We start from the raw sequence: 17,822 nt of genomic DNA on the forward strand, positions 1-17,822 counted from the left end.
AAGGCTGATTTGACTGGTTGATGTGGAAAGCAGTCACCACCTTAGGCAGAAATTTTGAATGCCTGCGCAGTACCACACGATCATGAAAGAATTTTGTGTAGGGAGCGTACGTGACCAGGGCCTGGATCTCATTGACCCTGCGAGGTGAGGAACTTAAAGTCACAGATTGAGAGACTCTAACGAATGCCGCATGAGCCTCGCCAGGACAATGTTGAGCCCCCAAGGGGGTCTCTGGCAGGCGAAGCGGGGGCTTCAGTTGAACCAGGCCCCACATGAAATGCCCAACCAGAGGCTGGACTGAAATGGGCGCACTGGCGACCTCCTGGTGGTAGGCGCTGAGGTGTACTCGGACCGAGCTGGTTTGGAGGCCAGACTCGGATAAGTGCCAAATATAATCCAGCAGGCGGGGGAGCAGACAGGAAAAAGGGTTCAGTCCGTGGCCGTCGCACCAGGTGGAGAAATGCTTTCTCTTCGAGCTATAAGATTTCCAGGTGAAGGCTTCTGGGATTCAATCAAGACCCTGGAGACACCATCCGAGAGCTGCAATGGCTGCAAGATCATGCGCTCAACATCCATGCCGTGAAGGCCAGGGCCTGGAGGTTCAGGTGGTGCAAGGTGCCCTGGTTCTGCGATAGGAGGTCGGGAGCCATCCCCAGTGGGATTGGTGTGCTCACGGGCAGGTCCTGGAGCAGAGGAAACCACACCTGCCTTGGCTAGGATGGTGCCACCAAGAACATGGTCTCCCGTACTCTTGTAGTTTCATCAGAGTCCTCGAGAGGAGCGGGATAGGGGGGTACGCATACATGAGACCTAGTCCCCAGTGAAGGGAGAATGCGTCGCAGGCCGGATGGCCCTTCTCCGGAATCAGGGAGCAGAACATGCTCACCTTGTGATTGTGGGGAGAGGCGAACAGGTCCATGTCCAGCATGCCCCAGCGATGGAATAAGTCGGCTGCCACCGCCGGATTCAGGGTTCAGGCGTGTGGCTAGAAGGATTGGCTGAGGCGGTCCACCAGCATGTTCAGGTAACCTGGCAGGTAGGTGGCCCGTAGATATATCCCTCTGGAAAGGGCCCAATCCCAGACCTGCATCGCTTCCTGGTGGAGGAGGAAGGAGCCTATGCTGCCCTGCTTATTGATGTACCACATCACCACCTGGTTGTCCGTTCTAATGAGGACGGCCTTGAGGACAGCCTGTCCTGGAAGGACCACAAGACATACTGGACTGCCCGCAGCTTCAGGAAGTTTATCTGGCAGCGGGCTTCGGTCGCTGTCCTTAGGCCCTGGGTATGTAGGCTGTCCGTGTGGGCCCCCCACCCTTGAGGCGAGGCATTGGTGGTGAGGATCATCTGGGGTGGTGCGGGCTGAAATGGGAGCCCGGTTTCCAGAATGGGTAGGGCCTCCCACCAGGTCAGGGAGAGGCGAAGAGGGTCCGTGACCGTTACCGACGCCTCTAGATTCTGGGATGCCTGCCGCCATGGAACCGCCAAGGCCCACTGAGGGTCCCTCATGCGGAGGCGGGTCAAGGAGGAGTCACGTGGACCAAGGCCGTCATATGGCCCAGTAGGCGGAGCAGCAGATGGGCTGGCACCCTCTGTCTATTGTGAACGAGGGTGGCCAGCAAGGAGAGGGCAAATCGCTCGATCCTTGGGCAGAAAAGCCTTCACTTGTGCTGTATCCAACCTGGCACCGATAAAGTCTAGCCATGGAGATGGCTTGAGATGTGACTTGGGGAAGTTGATAATGAAGCCCAATGTCTGCAGGGTCTGAATCATCAAGGCCAGTGCATTCAGGGCCCCAGAGTAGGAGTCGCTCCAGATCAGCCAATTGTCCAGGTACGGAAAGATATGGACCGAGTGAAGCCTGAGGAAGGCAGCTACCACCACCAAGCATTTCGTGAAAACGTGTGAGGCTTAAGCCAGCCCAAAGGGCAGCACTTTGTACTGAAAATGTGCCATCCCCACCAGAAAACGGAGGTACTTCCTGTGGTTGGGGACAATTGCAATATGGGCGTAAGCCTCCTTTAAGTCGAGTGAGCAGAGCCAGTCTCCTCTTCGGAGAAGTGGGATCAGTGTGCCCAGAGAGACCATTTTGAATTTCTCTCTTACGAGAAATCAGTTTAACTCCCTGAGGTCGAGGATGGGGTGCAAGCTGCCATTCCTCTTCGCAATGATGAAGTACTTCGAGTAGAAGCCTTGGCCCCACTGCTCGTGGGGGACCGGTTCTACCATGTCCGCCACTAGAAGGGCGGAAAGTTCTGATTGAAGGACGACCAGATGGGCGGGCGTACCCCACGATAGATATGAGGGAGCAGTCTCTGGGAGCCTGTTGAAGTTCAGGCTGTAACCCTGGCGGACAATGGAGAGGACCCAAAGGTCCGAAATGATTGCCTCCTAGCGGCGGGCGAAGCAAAGAAGCCTACCACCAAATGGGGGATCGACCGCCAGGGGAACCAACGCTTGGCTCATGCCCCTCACTGCCAGTCAAAAACCGGCAGACAGGGCCTGCTGGGGGGCTGGTTGGGCTCTCGGAACTCGCTGCTGCCGGCCATGACCGCAGCCAATAGCAGGGCTTGCAAGAGCCCGGCCTGGAGGACTCCCTGGCGAAAGGCCTTCAGAGGGGCTGGAGGAGAGTTACTGAAGAGTCCGCAAGCCTGTCCTGAACTTCTGGTTGGAGACCTGAGGCCCAGAGTCAAACCAGCCGTCTGGCGCCGACGCCTCTGGCAACTAGGTGGGCTACAGTCTCAAAAACATCATAGGTAGACCTGACCTCATGTCTACTCGCCTCAAGCCCCAGCATGGCAATGGCTGCAAGAGACTCCTGCTGTTCTGGGGAAGGCCCTCCGCAAACTCCTGGACCTGTTTCACAGGTTGCGGTCATATTGGGTCATGTATAGCTGGTAGGCTGCAATACAGGCAACCAGCATAACTCCCTGGAACATATTTCCTCCCTATGTCATCGAGCTCCCTGTGTTCATGCCCCAGAGGGGCAGAAGCGTGTGACCGGGAGTGTCTGGCCTTTTTAAGCGTGGACTCCACTAACGCCTACTGGGGTAGGTGCTACCATAGAAAGCCCACAGCCTGTTGAACCAGATAAGTCGCATCAGCCTTCCTGATGACCAGGGATACCGACATCAGGTGTTCCCACATACGGAGGAGCAGCTCCTTAAAGATGTTGTGGACCAGCACCGCCATGACCTCCAGCATCTCGTGATGGGTATCCTCCTCTGACAGGAGCTGGAAGGGGATAGCCTCTGTTATGGCCCTTACGAAGCTGACAAATGACAGGTCTTTAGGCGGAGATCGACGCTGTTCCTCCGGAGGGGAAAGCTCCGAAATGGGTTCGTCGGAGAACTCGGAGGACAAATCCGAAGAGTCATCGCCCCACGGGTCGTAGGGACCCGCCTCCTCTCTAGGGCCCGGATGCCAAGGGCGGGGAATGGGAGGGGAGGTAGGCCTGGGCCCCAAGGGCACCGAAGACCGTGGGAGCACCAGTGGCATCAAAGGAGCCCCGAGCAACGAGGGGAGGCATCGGCCGTGGTACACCGGGAGGAACCAGAGGCAGCCCAGGGAACCATGGCCTTGGGCACCCATTCCCGGAGGCCTCATCCTCTTCTGAGGACCCAGGAATCGGGATCCTTCCGGTGGAGGGTGTCGGTGGCCGAGGAGGCATCGGAGGCCTCTCGGGCACCGGTTGTGTCAGTAGGGTGCCAAGGACATCCAGACGCTCCAGCAGGGATGCAAGCATCGATGGAGGAGGCTCAGGCACCAGAATGAGGGCCGGTGGTGCCAGCAACTCGACACTCTGTAGCGCTTTGAGCACCGCTGATTGCACCCTGCAGTCCAACTCTTCCTGAAAGTCCAGAGTGGCCAGGACGGATGGAAAGGGACGAAGCGTCACAGACTCTTCCTCGGGTCTCTGAGCTGGCACGGTCTGGCACCAGTGTCGGTGGGGAATGCCTCCAGTCTACCGGAGCCATCGGAGGGTGGGGTCTCCGATGGCCATAATCGCTTTAGTGGCAGCCCAGCAGCTGCCGGTGTCGCTCTGGAACCAAAGCCGTGCGTCGACGGCAACCAGTGGCGATGCTTATGAGACCTCGCTCAGTGCTCAGCCCGGTCTTTCCCCGGCGCTGAGAAAATGGAAGATCCTGATGACTGGGAGAGTGGGGAAATCAAGGATCTGTTGCCTTTCCCTGCGATCCTTTGAGGTACTGGTGAGAGGAACAGCCAAGGGGAAGCATATCAAGTGGCTCACCACGACATCTCGACATCGATGGAGTAGACACAGGAGTGGAAAGAATAGACTCAGGGGTCTCAAAACATTTCTTCATCTTGTTGAGGCATGCTCAACAGTCTTTGTGAGTCATCTGATCATGGAGATGACACCCATGGACATCTTGTGAGGCACCCAGGCAGAGGATACAAACCTCATGCGGATCCGTGATAGACATGATCTACGGGCACTGGGGACACCAACAAAAACTGGTTGACGTCATACCAAAAGCCCTGGCATGTGGTCGATGACCGAGAAGTTGGGAATCGACCGCAAAAAATTGGAGAAAAGGGAAAAGAGACCTACCGCTGAGGAGGCACAGACTGCGAAGGGGGATCCGACAAGGAAAAAAAACAGGAAAACCTGAAATTCTGTAGAAAAAACAAGAAAAAGAAGGAGCTCCAAGAAATGAGAGGCAACTGCACCACAGAAAAGAAGAGACTGAAGGGGGACCTTGTATGGATGCACAGATAGTAGCATGCTGGGCATGCTCAGTGTCCTGGTCAAAAGTTGACAAAGGTTTCCGTGCCGGGCTCCATCGGATGATGTCATCCACATGTGAGGACTACCATCCCTGCTTGTCCTATATAGGTTACAAGTTGATTTCTTTTGTTGATGCTTACAGCTGAAATTCTAAGAGGCACTTGAAGTAGGTGGAATGAAAAGTTTCCATCCTCCAGGCTAAATGTAACCGGAGCATAAATCCCCTTTTAAATCTGTAGTTTTCTATGAGCTCTATATTCAGAAGCATGTAATTGGCTAACTGAAAAGGTACCCGCTTTAATACAAGTATAAACTTCAAATTTAATTCAAAGTTTCATTTTTCTCCGCTCATAGATTAGTGTCAACAACACGACGGACTTTATTGAGAAAATATTCTACAAAAAATTCTTTTAAAAAAATTTGTATATGGAGGTGGCAGGAGGTTAATGATTATGACCAATAATAAATTGGTGCAGGGACACCTACACTTTATATGAAACCTTCTGTGCTTTCCATAAAATATTTTTCAGACAGTTAAACAAGATTTTTTGAAAGTTTCTAGATCCATATCGAGTGTAGATATTGAATTTAAGATACAAGCAATATTGATATTTATTAAAAATTGATAAACACAAAAACAATTTATATCTACAGTGACAGAGCAGCACTTTGCTCTTGACTTGACTATAACTGAAAAGTTAGCCAGTTAAATGAAGATTTGGGCATTTAGCCAGCTAAATTCTAGCTTGCAAATAACTGGATAAATTAGGGGATAACTTAAATGGCTAAGTCTGGTCAGGCCATAGACCTGTCTTAAAATTAGCCAGCTATATTCAATAGTGTGGCTGCATTATTGAAAAAGAACATGCCATACTGAGTCAGACCAAGGGTCCATCAAGCCCAGCATCCTGTTTGCAACAGTGGCCAATCCAGACCATAAGAGCCTGGCAAGTACCCAAAAACTAAGGGGTAGATTTTCAGAGCCCTGCTCGCCTAAATCCGCCCAAAACCGGGCGGATTTAGGCGAGCAGGGCCCTGCGCGCCGGGAAGCCTATTTTACATAGGCCTCCCGGCGCGCGCAGAGCCCCGGGACTCGCGTACGTCCCGGGGTTTTCGGAGGGGGGCGTGTCGGGGGCGTGTCGGGGGGGCGGGCCCGGTCGACGCGGCGTTTCGGGGGCGTGTCGGGCCGCGTTTTGGGGGCGGGTATGGGGCGTGGCTACGGCCCGGGGGCGTGGCCGCGCCCTCCGTACCCGCCCCCAGGTCGCGGCCCGGCGCGCAGCAGGCCCGCTGGCGCGCGGGGATTTACGTCTCCCTCCGGGAGGCGTAAATCCCCCGACAACGGTAAGGGGGGGGTGTAGACAGGGCCGGGTGGGTGGGTTAGGTAGGGGAAGGGAGGGGAAGGTGAGGGGAGGGCAAAGGAAAGTTCCCTTCTAGGCCGCTCCGATTTCGGAGCGGCCTAGGAGGGAACGGGGGTAGGCTGCGCGGCTCGGCGCGCGCAGGCTATACGAAATCGATAGCCTTGCGCGCGCCGATCCAGGATTTTAGCCGATACGCGCGACTATGCGCGTATCTACTAAAATCCAGCGTACTTTTGTTTGCGCCTGGAGCGCAAACAAAAGTAGGCTGTTCGCGCTCGTTTGAAAATCTACCCCTAAGTCTATTCCATGTTACTGTTGCTAGTGGATATTTTCTAAGTCAACTTAATTAATAGCAGGTAATGGACTTCTCCTCCAAGAACTTATCCAATCCTTTTTTAAACAAAGCTGTACTAACTGCACTAACCACATCCCCTGGCAACAAATTCCAGAGTTTAATTGTGTGTTGAGTGAAAAAGAATTTTCTCCGATTAGTTTTAAATGTGCCTAACTTCATGGAGTGCCTCCTAGTCTTTCTATTATCTGAAAGACTAAATAACCGATTCACATCTACCCGTTCTAGATCTCTCATGATTTTAAACACCTCTTATCATATCCCCCCTCAGCCGTCTCTTCTCCAAGCTGAAAAGTCCTAACCTCTTTAGACTTTCCTCATAGGGGAGCTGTTCCATTCCCCTTATCATTTTGGTCACCCTTTTCTGTACCTTCTCCATCGCAATTATATCTTTTTTGAGATGTGGTGACCAGAATGGTACACAATATTCAAGGTGCAGTATCACCATGGAGTGATGCAGAGGCATTATGACATTTTCTGTTTTATTCACCATTCCCTTTCTAATAATTCCCAACATTCTGTTTGCTTTTTTGACTGCCGCAGCACACTGAACTGACAATTTCAATGTGTTATCCACTATGATGCCTAGCTCTCTTTCTTGGGTGGTAGCACCTAATATGGATCCTAACATTGTGTAACTATAGCATGGGTTATTTTTCCCTATATGCATCACCTTGCACTTATCCACATTAAATTTCATCTGTCATTTCGATGCCCAATTTTCCAGTCTCACAAGGTCTTCCTGCAATTTATCACAATCTACTTGTGATTTAACTACTCTGAACAATTTGGTATCATCTGCAAATTTATTACCTCACTCGTCGTATTTCTTTCCAGATCATTTATAAATATATTGAAAAGTAAGGGTACCAATATAAATCCCTGAGGCACTCCACTGCCCACTCCCTTCCACTGAGAAAAGTGTCCATTTAATCCTACTCTGTTTCCTGTCTTTTAGCCAGTTTGTAATCCACGAGAGGACATCACCACCTACCCCATGACTTTTTACTTTTCCTAGAAGACTCTCATGAGGAACTTTGTCAAATGCCTTCTGAAAATCCAAGTTAGCTTATCCAGTTAACTTTGCTATTTGGACAGTGACTGAATATGAACCTTTATATTAAAATGTTTATTAATTTATTCCTGGTAAATTTAATTAACAAAATAAATGAATGCTGCTCATTGAACAACTGATAAAATATTTATGCTCCAAAACAAGTACTTACCTGACTTAACTGTTGTTGCCTGTGAGGATGGGATCTGTACTGTGAACCTTTGACCAGTCAGTGACACAGGTGTACCAACTTTTGTTGAAACAGATACTGCTTGTGAAGGAGTACCTACAGATAATACAAGAACTTAGTTCTAGCACAATATACATTCTGAAACTTGAACAAGTTAGTATGAACCTTACAAACAAGTGCACATTACTACTACTTGTCATGGCTTGATTTGAATGTTAATATTACTACCCTTAACATAAGGCTTGGGTGTAACTGAACTGCATGGAGAAGCAGTTATTACCCTAACAGAAAACATAGGGGTAACCTGCATAGAGTGGTAATTACTACCATAAGTAACTTGCTGTGCAGACTGGATAGACCATTTTGTCTTTTTCTGCAATCATTACTATGTGCCTATAGTACCAGTAGATGTATGTAGTGCTGTACAGACACATATAACAGACAGCCCCTGCTCCATGGAGCTAATAATTTAGTAGCAGTTGACCAATTTCCAACATAAATTTTCCTTTCACAAGCTATACTTGACATATACTTGAACATAAGAATCTGTTTCCTATCTCAAGCCCTCTCAGAAAATCTTCTTCCCAGTTTTTCTGTCCTCTTTCCATAAACTTATTTCGGATATTGTTTTATGACATGCATCATTATGGTAGCATTGCGTATATCATACAAAGGTCTTGCGGATGATCCCACCCAGTAGTGGCCATGGGGGAAAGGCGTACAGCAGGTCTTCCTGTGGTCAGGTCTGGACGAGGGCGTTGATTCCCCGGGATTGCGGCTCTCGTCTGCAGCTGAAGAACTTGGGAGCCTGGGAGTTGGATCTGGTTGCCAGTAGATCCATGGCTGGGGTCCCCCAGTGGTTTATTATCAACTGGAAGGCTGTGGTTGACAGTGTCCATTCCCCTGGGTCTAGTCTATCTCTGCTGAGGTAGTCCACAGAGATGTTGTCTTTTCCCGCAATGTGGGCGGCTGAGATTCCTTGCAGGTTTGCTTCAGCCCACACCATGAGGTGGTCTATTTCCAGGGACACCTGTTGGCTTCTGGTTCCTCCCTGGAGGTTGATGTATGCAACTGTTGTGGTGTTGTCTGACATCACTGACAGATTCTCCCCGAAGTCTGTGGCCAAATCATAGGCAGGCTAGTCTGACTGCTCGGGCTTCCAGTCGGTTTATGTTCCAGTCCGACTCTTCCTTGTCCCTGTGCCGTCAGTTCCTGACAGTGGGCTCCCCACTCTCGCAGGCTCGCATCCATGGTGAGCAAGATCCAGTTCGGTGAGGATAGCCTTATTCCTTTGCTCAGGTGGTCCTCCTGTAGCCCCAATTGGAGTTGCGTTCAAACCTCTGCTGGTAGCTGGAGATGCATGGAGTAGTTCTGGGACGTTGGATCCCATTGTGACAATAAGGAACATTGTAGTGGGTGCATGTGGGCCCTTGCCCATGGAACAACTTCCAGGGTTGATGTCATGAGACCGAGGACTTGGAGGTAGTCCCATACCTTGGGGCGAGCATAGTTCAGCAGTTTTTGCAGTTGACCCATCAGTTTCCTTCTCCTTGGAGGGGGGAGGACAACCTTGTCTTGCTTGGTGTTGAACCGGACTCCCAGGTACTCTAGCAACTGGGAAGGCTGCAAGCAGCTCTTGGCTGTGTTGACGATCCACCTAAGATTCTGCAGTAGATTCTTGACTCTGGTGGTCGCCTGGTGACTTTCCTCTGGAGATTTTGCCCTGATCAGCTAATCGTCCAGGTAAGGATGTATGAGGATTCCTTCTTTCCTCAGTGTTTCCACCACTACCACCATGATTTTGGTGACGGTTCGAGGGGCGGTAGCTGGCTCGAAGGGTAGCACTCGGAACTGGTAGTGATGGTCCAATATCGCAAAGCGTAGGAAGTACTGATGGTTGTGGAGCACGGGGTTGTGGAGATAGGCTTCGGATAGATCCAGTGACGTCAGGAATCCTCCCGGTTGTACTGCCCTTATGACTGAATATAGGGTTTCTATGCGGAAGTGCGGTACCCTCAGGTAGCAATTAACGGTCTTGAGGTCCAGGATGGGCCTGAATGTTCCTTCCTTCTTGGGATGAAAAAATAAATAGAATAGTGACCAGTATTTTGTTGGTGCGTGGGCACTGAGGTTATCGCCTTTAGGTTGAGTAGTTTTGTCAGTGTTGTTTCCACTGCCACCTCTTGAAGAGGAAGTGGCATGGTGATCTCACAAATTTGTCTGGAGGGATGCTGTGGAAGTCCAGATAGTATCCCTCTCGAATGATGGTTAGGACCCACTTGTCCGACGTTATCTCGACCCATCTTTGGTAGAAGAGGGTAAGTCTGCCCCCTATGACTTCTTCCTGTGGATGGGTCTGTTGATTCTCATTGTGGGGTGCGGCCGGGGCCTGTACCTGAGCCGGCTCCCCTCTTGTTGTGTCTGTTCCGAAAGGACTGGGCCCTGTCTGCAGGGCGAGGTGCTTGGTAAGTGTTTTTGTATGGTCTAAAACGCAGGGCTCCTTTGCCCTTGGTTCTTCAGGGGGAGGAGCGCTGGTTTCTTTTATTCCTGTCCTCTGGTAACCGAGGTACTGGGGATTCACACCATTTGTTGGCTAACTTCTCCAGTTCGCTTCCGAACAGGAGGGATCCTTTAAAAGGCATTCTCGTGAGGTTCATCTTGGAGGTCGCGTCGGCTGACCAATTTTGGAGCCATAGTTGCCTTCTGGCTGCCACTATGGAGGAGATGCCCCTGGCTGAGGTGCGCACCAGGTCAGAGGTCACATCCGTGAGGAAAGATATCACCGGTTCTAATGTTTTGGCGGAAGTGGTTGCGTCCCTGGAGAGAAGCAAGCAGGCACGTGTCACCATGGCGCAGCAGGAAGCGACCTGCTGGGTCATTGCTGCGACATCAAATGATTGTTTAAGGATGGATTCCTGACATCTGTCCTGGGCATCCTTGAGTGCAGCTCCTCCTTCGACTGGGATGGTAGTGCGCTTTGAGATAGCGCAGACCATGGTGTCCACTTTTGTGAACCGTAGTTCTTTGGCTGTGGGTTCCAGGGAGTATAGGGCTTCCAGAGCCCATCCTCCTTTGAAGCTGGCCTCCGGGGTATTCCATTCCAGGTCAATCTGTTGTTGTACGGCCTGCAGCATTGGGAAATAGCATGAGGCCTGACGGAGACTGACCAAAACTGGGTTCGTCTTTGGCTCCACTGTGGTACTCGTGCCTGGAATGGCCAGCGTCTTCAGGGTCAGAGATACGAGAGCAGGTAACTTGTCTTTGGAGAAGAATCACATCATGGTTCGGTACAGTTCCATCCCTGGAGGGATTTCCCCTTCCTCCAGGGAGTCAGACTCTTCCCCCGAGGTGTCTGTGTCCCCTAAGGGGAGGCTTTTGCCTGGATGGGGCGCGTCTGGGTAGGTGCGAGAGGCACTTGGAAGATTTTGCGCTTCTGGTGGAGACTGGGTCTGGGTCACAGGCAGTTCAGATTGTGCCTGGACAAAGGTTTGCAGCCCTTTGAAGAATTCCACCCAGGAAAAGGTCCCTGGGTCCATACTGAATCCAATGGAGGCCCCCGAGGTACCCCCCTGAGTAGGCACCGAGTCGGAGATACAGAGGTCCGGGGTACTATCATTGGTGGATCCGGATCCCTCTACTGGCTGTGGGGGGCCTTGCTTGGGTTCCCACTGAGCCTCTTCGCACTGCAGGCATAGGGCAGAGGCCGCTTCAGGTTGTGCAGCTCTCAGGTGGCAGGCTGGGCAGAGGGCTTGTCCCTTGGCTTTCTTGGCCAGTGGTCCCATGATTTGGGCATGTGGAGTGGCTCAAACTCGTCTGTGCGCATAGGTGCACGCGCCAGGAGGCTTAGTTGTGCATTCCGGTTGCGCCAGCGATGTGCGTACAGGGTGCGCGCTCAGGTTACCACTTTGTGCGCCTGGGCAAAATGTGCGCGCCGCTGTGCACACGGACCTATTTATGTGCTCGGGCCGTTTATGCAGGCCGCTATGCGCACGGCCCAGAAGGGCGGGCCGCTGTGCGCACGGCCCAGAAACGCGCGCCGCTGTGCGCACGGCTCAGAAGCGCGCGCCGCTGTGCGCACGGCCCAGAAGCACGTGCCGTTGTGCGCCAAGTTGATTGTGCGCCCAAGCTCGCTGCTGTGCACACGGCTCAGTTGTGCCGCCAATATGGCGATCAAGGGGTGGAAATGGCGCCGACAACCACGCGGGCAAGATGGCAACCCCCCCCCCCGAGGGTCTCCACGTGTGTGGACCCTCGCACCAGATCGGGGTCTAGCCTGGACGGGACTGCTGAACCCGATTTAAAGGCGCCGGAAGGAACGATCTGTGTGGCAATTCGAGCCTCAGAGACCGGAGACTTAGAAAACGTTTTCTACCTTACCTGGTCTCTGCGTTTCCCGGTCTCGTGCCGAGCAGTCTCTGGCTGCGGGGGGGGAGAGGGAATTACCTTCACCGTCGCGCTCGATTCAACACCCGCTGCCTCTAAGCCACCCTAGGGGCTAAGTCCTCGCCGGAAGCCAGCTACTGGACCGAGGCTTACCTCTGAGGGATCTCGAAAATCACCTCAAGAATTCTCGACTGGGAGAGGGACCCTTAGGTATCACCGCAGGAGAGCAGGGCTCGTCTTCTTCAGATAAATTTTCTCTCTTCTTTGTTTTAGAATTGCTAACACTATTCTAATGTGTGGATTTGTCCCTATCTGCTTAGGAGACTGAGAAATACTGAAGAGCCAAGCTTCCTGCACGGGTATATGTAGGCTGACAACAGGGTTGAAATCTGACTCCGTCTCCCATCTGCTATCAGGAGTACACTATACCCATTGGTCCTGAGTCCATCTGCTACACGATAGGAAAGTGGGTTTTGCATCCCTACCAACAGAGAAAAAAACTTTGAGGCACTGCTACATAACCGAGAGTGCTACCTGCAGTCCTTCAGTATTAACCTGTATCCAAGCCAAACTGGAGTGAAACACAACTCCCAGGACGAATGCCAAACCAAGGGCTGGAACCCCTTGAACTAGATCCAGAACATCCCCATTGAACCAATTAAAACCTGGAAGTGCCGTTTAGGTTGTGAATATACAAATACTTAGGTTGTGAATATACAAATACTAAATGTTTAGGTTGTGAATATACTGAAAATCTTCAGAGTACATTCATGCAAGTCTAACTGTCGTCTGTCTTTCTTAAATAAGAGGCTGAGTCTCTGGAATGATCTGTGGTACTTCAGGAATGAAAATTAGCAGGTATGAACCAAGTTTCCTTTCATGTTTGTACCCCAGATCAGTCCAGACAAGTGGGATATACCAAAGCACCCCTACACTGCGAAAGACCCGCTCTCAACCCACTGTCATAAAAAACTCAGTTCCGCTGACGCCTGAACATCCAACCAGTAATACCTGTGGCGCCATTACTTGACACTCAGCACAAGAGGCTGTCTGTGCCCTAGCAGAGCGTGCTTGCAACCCCTCTTGCAGATATAGGTCCAAAAATAGCTTCCTTTTACCAATAAGCAATAGAGTCCTCATAAGCCTTATGGCCCTTCTTTGGTCTACCTAACAATACTAATCAGCCATCAAACTGATGGTGACCTTGAGATACTGCAACAGTACTCCAACACCCAAAAGAAGATTCCTTGCCTCTGAGTTCTCAGAAGACCAAGTTGGAAACAAGGGAAATAAAACCTCCTAAATAAGGAGAAACAAGAAACCACCTTAAGGGGAAGATCCTTCATGGCATCTTCTGCAAAGGCTTGAATGGAGGTCTACATAATACTCGGAACAAGGTCAAGGACCAAGTTCAAAAGGACACAACCTGCGCACCCATGACCACAAACACTTGACCCCCCTTCAAGAACTGTATCACCTTGTGCAGGCCTGCGATGTCGAAAGCCTGCACAATGTTGTCAATCGCACAGACGGGAAATGCAAACTAATCCTTTTGGGCAAGGCCTTTTGCAAAAAGGCCAAAATATGAGGGATCTCCACATGTAAGAAGCCTAGGGTTTTCTCTACACCTCAAGACTCAGAGAGCCTCCACAACCGGCAAAGCCATAGATGTGGACGGTCTCCTGGCCCAAAGCAAAGTGACAATGGTTGCCCCTGGATAACCTTTTAACCTGAAACGTTGCCACTCAAAGCCAAGCTGTGAGACAAAGGCGATCCGCCCGATCCAAGAAAATAGGCCCAGGAACTCGTCTACTGTGAGATCGTAAAAACAACTGAAAAGTCTAGAATGAATCACATGTGCTTCACCCATGAGTCATGTATCAATAGGTAATATATATCATTATTCAACTAGTTTTTAACATTTCTATGTTACCGAATACTACTGGCACCACTTTTGTAAAGTACTAACCATACCCTACTATATGTGCCTTTTTTGTAAACAGTTATGATGGTAAATAACTTAATGATGGTATAGAAAAAAAATTCAATAAATAGATAAGATGAACCATATCTATGAACCACGGATGAAGTGGCCATTCTGGAGTCCAGAGAATTACTCAGACCAGAGGTTTCTTGAAGCATCTGAACCCATGACTTAAAAATGGCCACGGAGGAAATTTGTACTACAGGATCTCCGTCGGCCTAGGGAGAACCAGTGTGTCCAGCTTATGGCTCCAAACTCTCTTCTGAGACTGGCATATTGATATTGCCCCACAATGCCATCAGATCCTGCTAGGGCCACCCCAGCGAACTCAAAGGTGACCGTAGGCCTCCACTGACAACTCCCATTCCCCCGGGACCAGCTATTTCCTGCTGAGACAGTCTGCTTGCACATTGTCCACTCCAGCCACATGCAAAGCTATCAACCTTTGCAAATGCCTGTACGCACAGACAAAAAGCTCTTGGCCCTCCTGAGCTAAAGCAAGTCTCTTCATGTCACTGTTGTCACATTGCCTGAAAAAAACTCTTAGCATAAGTCCTCAGGCCTGAGGTAGGACAAAACATCAATGCCCTGTGAATCGCCCTTGTTTCCAAAACGATTGATAGGCCAGGAGCTTCCATATGCAGCCGCCGACTTTGAGTTGTCTGTCCAAGGCTGCACCCCCCCCCCCCCCCCAACCACTGAGGTTGGCATCCATGGTCACTACTACCCAGTCAGGAGTCTCCAGATCCACCCCCTTCTCCAAATCATGGCAATACTGCCTTCACGAGAGACTGAACCTGAATTCCCCCGCAGCAGTAAAAGCCGATGATATTTCTCAGACAATGAATATCAAACGGGACAGCAGCACTTGCTGGAAAGCCTGCAGGAGGTCAAATTGCCATGTCACCAAATCTAGCGCAGTCGCCATAGACCCCAGCACCTGTAAATAACCCCAGGCCTTGGTAACTAGCAGCCTCAATGTGACCTTCAATCTTTGTGATTCCCTACGATCTGAGAGAAAAATTCCACCCAACTGGAAACAGACCTGCGCCCCCAGATAGTCCAATGTCCAGGACAGCATCAAGTGACTCTTGGCCCAAATTATCACCCATCCTAGTGACTATAACACCTCCATTACCAGGTGCAGTGCCTGACAACCTTCCCCTGTAGAAGTTACTCGTTTGAGCCAGGTGTCCAGATAATGATGGAAAAGCTGACCCAGCACCATAAACATCAAAAAAATCTGTTCGAACAGGGAAATACAGATAGGCTTCCATCAGATCCAGGGCCACTAGAAATCCTCCTTTTAGAACCATTACAATGAGCATCCACAGTGTCTCCACCCAGAAACACGGACCTGTAGTGCTTTCACTTTTATCGGGATCTGCAATGGGGGGAAAGCCTCCCGTAACAGACAAGAACAATTCTCCTATCACCATAAGAGCCCACTGATCCAACGCGATCCTGATCCACTCCTCACAAAAGCGAAACAATCTCCCTCCTACTGTTTCAATCAAAGAGAGGACCCACCTGACTTCCTTGCAAAGTCTTACCTCCTCCGGTCCTTGGACTGGCACCACCCCTGGAAATCCAATGGAAACCCTGAAAGGACTGCTGCTGACCCGAGGCCTGCTTTTGCCTCGCGCCTGAGGCCAACATGCCAGATTTAAAAACACTGCAAGTCCCTAAGCCGGGCACACAGTGAAAAGTCTTCTTGACAGCCTTCTAATCCTCTGACAATCTATTCCCCTTGGAATCCCACAGGGTTTTCAACAACTGATCCAAGTCTACACCAAACAGCTTCTTCCCCTTAAAGGAAGATTACCCAACTGCAACTTACACCACACATCCGCCAGGTTGTCCTTGAAGGAGAGATTACCAAGCTGCGCTTAAGAGCACAAATCCGACCAATTACTCAATCACAGGAGTCTTGAACCTCCCCACAGCGGAAATCATATTTCGAGCTGATGGCCGCATAAAATCATACAGGACATCTGCCCCACAGGGCACCCCTGCTTCAAATCTAGTTGTCTGCGTCCAGCTAGCAGAAACAGAAGCTCAAAGACGCAAGGCCGAGACCTCAAAGTCTTCTCAAAAGGATCTCCAACTTCTGATCCTGGATGCCCCACACCGCTGTCAACCCTGCCACCAGAATGGTCATCCTCTTGGTCACTGCCGGCACCGCCGCATCCACCTTTGGAAACTTCCAGAGTTCTAATACCTCTTCCGGCAAGGGGATCTGCTTTGCCACGGCTCTAGCCATTTTCAGACCGGCCTCAGGAGAAGCCCACTCGAGAGCAATGAGCTTCTTCCTTTTCTTCGAGCGCTCAGAACAGAGAGCACCCTTCCTTGTCCAAGTTCTCATGCATGACTCATCCCCAGTTGCCCTGGAACAAGGAGAATATTAAGTAGCAGCTCCATCACCAGCTTCATGACCATCACCAGCAGGTACTCCCACAGGAAACAATGCCTAGATGGTCTTGTGGACCCTCCTGGAGACCGACCCCTTGGGGACTGTCACCACTGGAAACAACGAAAGTCTCCAAGTCGGTACCAGATAGGCATCCCAGACCGAGGAGTCAAAGGAACCCCAAACCCAGATTAAGGAAAATTAGTTCTTACCTGTTAATTTTCATTCCTGTAGTACCACGGATCAGTCCAGACCATGGGTTGAGCCTTCTGTCCAGCAGATGGAGACAGACCAAAACTGAAAGGGTATCCTATATCAGGACAGAGCCTACCCTGCAGCCCTTCAGTATAACCATTGTCAAAGCAGAAAGTATGAAGATAAACAATAAGGAATCAAGCAAGTAACAAGAGAACTTAAGCAAACAACAAGAAAACTCAAAAACTTTAACAAGTACAAACAGTGAATGGACTCTGTAGATAAGCGCTCTTGCATGAATGTCCATGGTCATCAAAGTGATGCTTCTGGTGCCTCTAATTATAATCACAGAAGAAAATCATTCTGAATCCTGCAAAAAAGAGGAAGGAAGCTTCGAGCGGACGGTAGGAAGTATAGGGAAGTGTGCCTGGACTGATCCGTGGTACTACAGGAACAAAAATTAACAGGTAAGAACTAATTTTCCTTTCCCTGTACGTACCCGGATCAGTCCAGACCATGGGATGTACCAGAGTGTCCCTAAACAGGGTGGGACTGAGACAGTCCCGCTCAAAGCACTTGCCGACCAAAGGAACCAAATACTGGTACATCAAGGCGGTAATGCCGAGCAAAAGTATGCAGAGATTTCCATGTAGCTGCCCTGCATATCTCCTGCGCAGAGACCGATTGACTCTCCGCCCAAGAAGTAGTTTGAGAACGCAAGGAGTGAGCTTTCAGACCCTCCGGGACCGCCCGGCCCTGACAGAGATAGGCCGACGCGATTGCCTCCTTCAACCAGCGAGAGATTGCATTCTTAGAGGCCTGTTTTCCCTGATTGGGCCCACTCCATAAGACAAAAATATGATCCGAAACTCGGAATTCATTGGTGACCTGAAGATAACGCATGAGGACGCGCTTCACATCAAGACGGCATAGATCATCCCCTACCATACTCGCAATATCCGCAGGAGAGAACGTGGGGAGCTCCACCGACTGATTGACATGAAAGGAAGAAGCAACTTTCGGCAAGAAAGACGGGACAATCCTAAGGGAGATCCCCGAGTCTGAAAAACGCAGGAAGGGCTCCCTCCACAACAACGCTTGAATCTCCAACACCCACCTGGCGGAGCAAATAGAAACTAAAAA

At 50.6% G+C, this 17,822-nt stretch overlaps 1 protein-coding gene across 3 annotated transcripts in view; it reads right to left on the minus strand.

The window, feature by feature from the left end:
* Positions 1-17,822, minus strand: part of TAF9B (TATA-box binding protein associated factor 9b) — a 50,463-nt gene that overhangs the window by 5,314 nt on the left and 27,327 nt on the right. For all 3 annotated transcript variants that reach the window (XM_029606520.1, XM_029606518.1, XM_029606519.1), the window contains exon 6: positions 7,690-7,803. In XM_029606520.1, the coding sequence (XP_029462380.1) occupies positions 7,690-7,803 (114 nt within the window). The remainder of the gene's footprint in view (positions 1-7,689; positions 7,804-17,822) is intronic.

This window comes from Rhinatrema bivittatum, chromosome 6 (genome assembly GCF_901001135.1).
Source record: "Rhinatrema bivittatum chromosome 6, aRhiBiv1.1, whole genome shotgun sequence".
NCBI lineage: Eukaryota > Metazoa > Chordata > Amphibia > Gymnophiona > Rhinatrematidae > Rhinatrema > Rhinatrema bivittatum.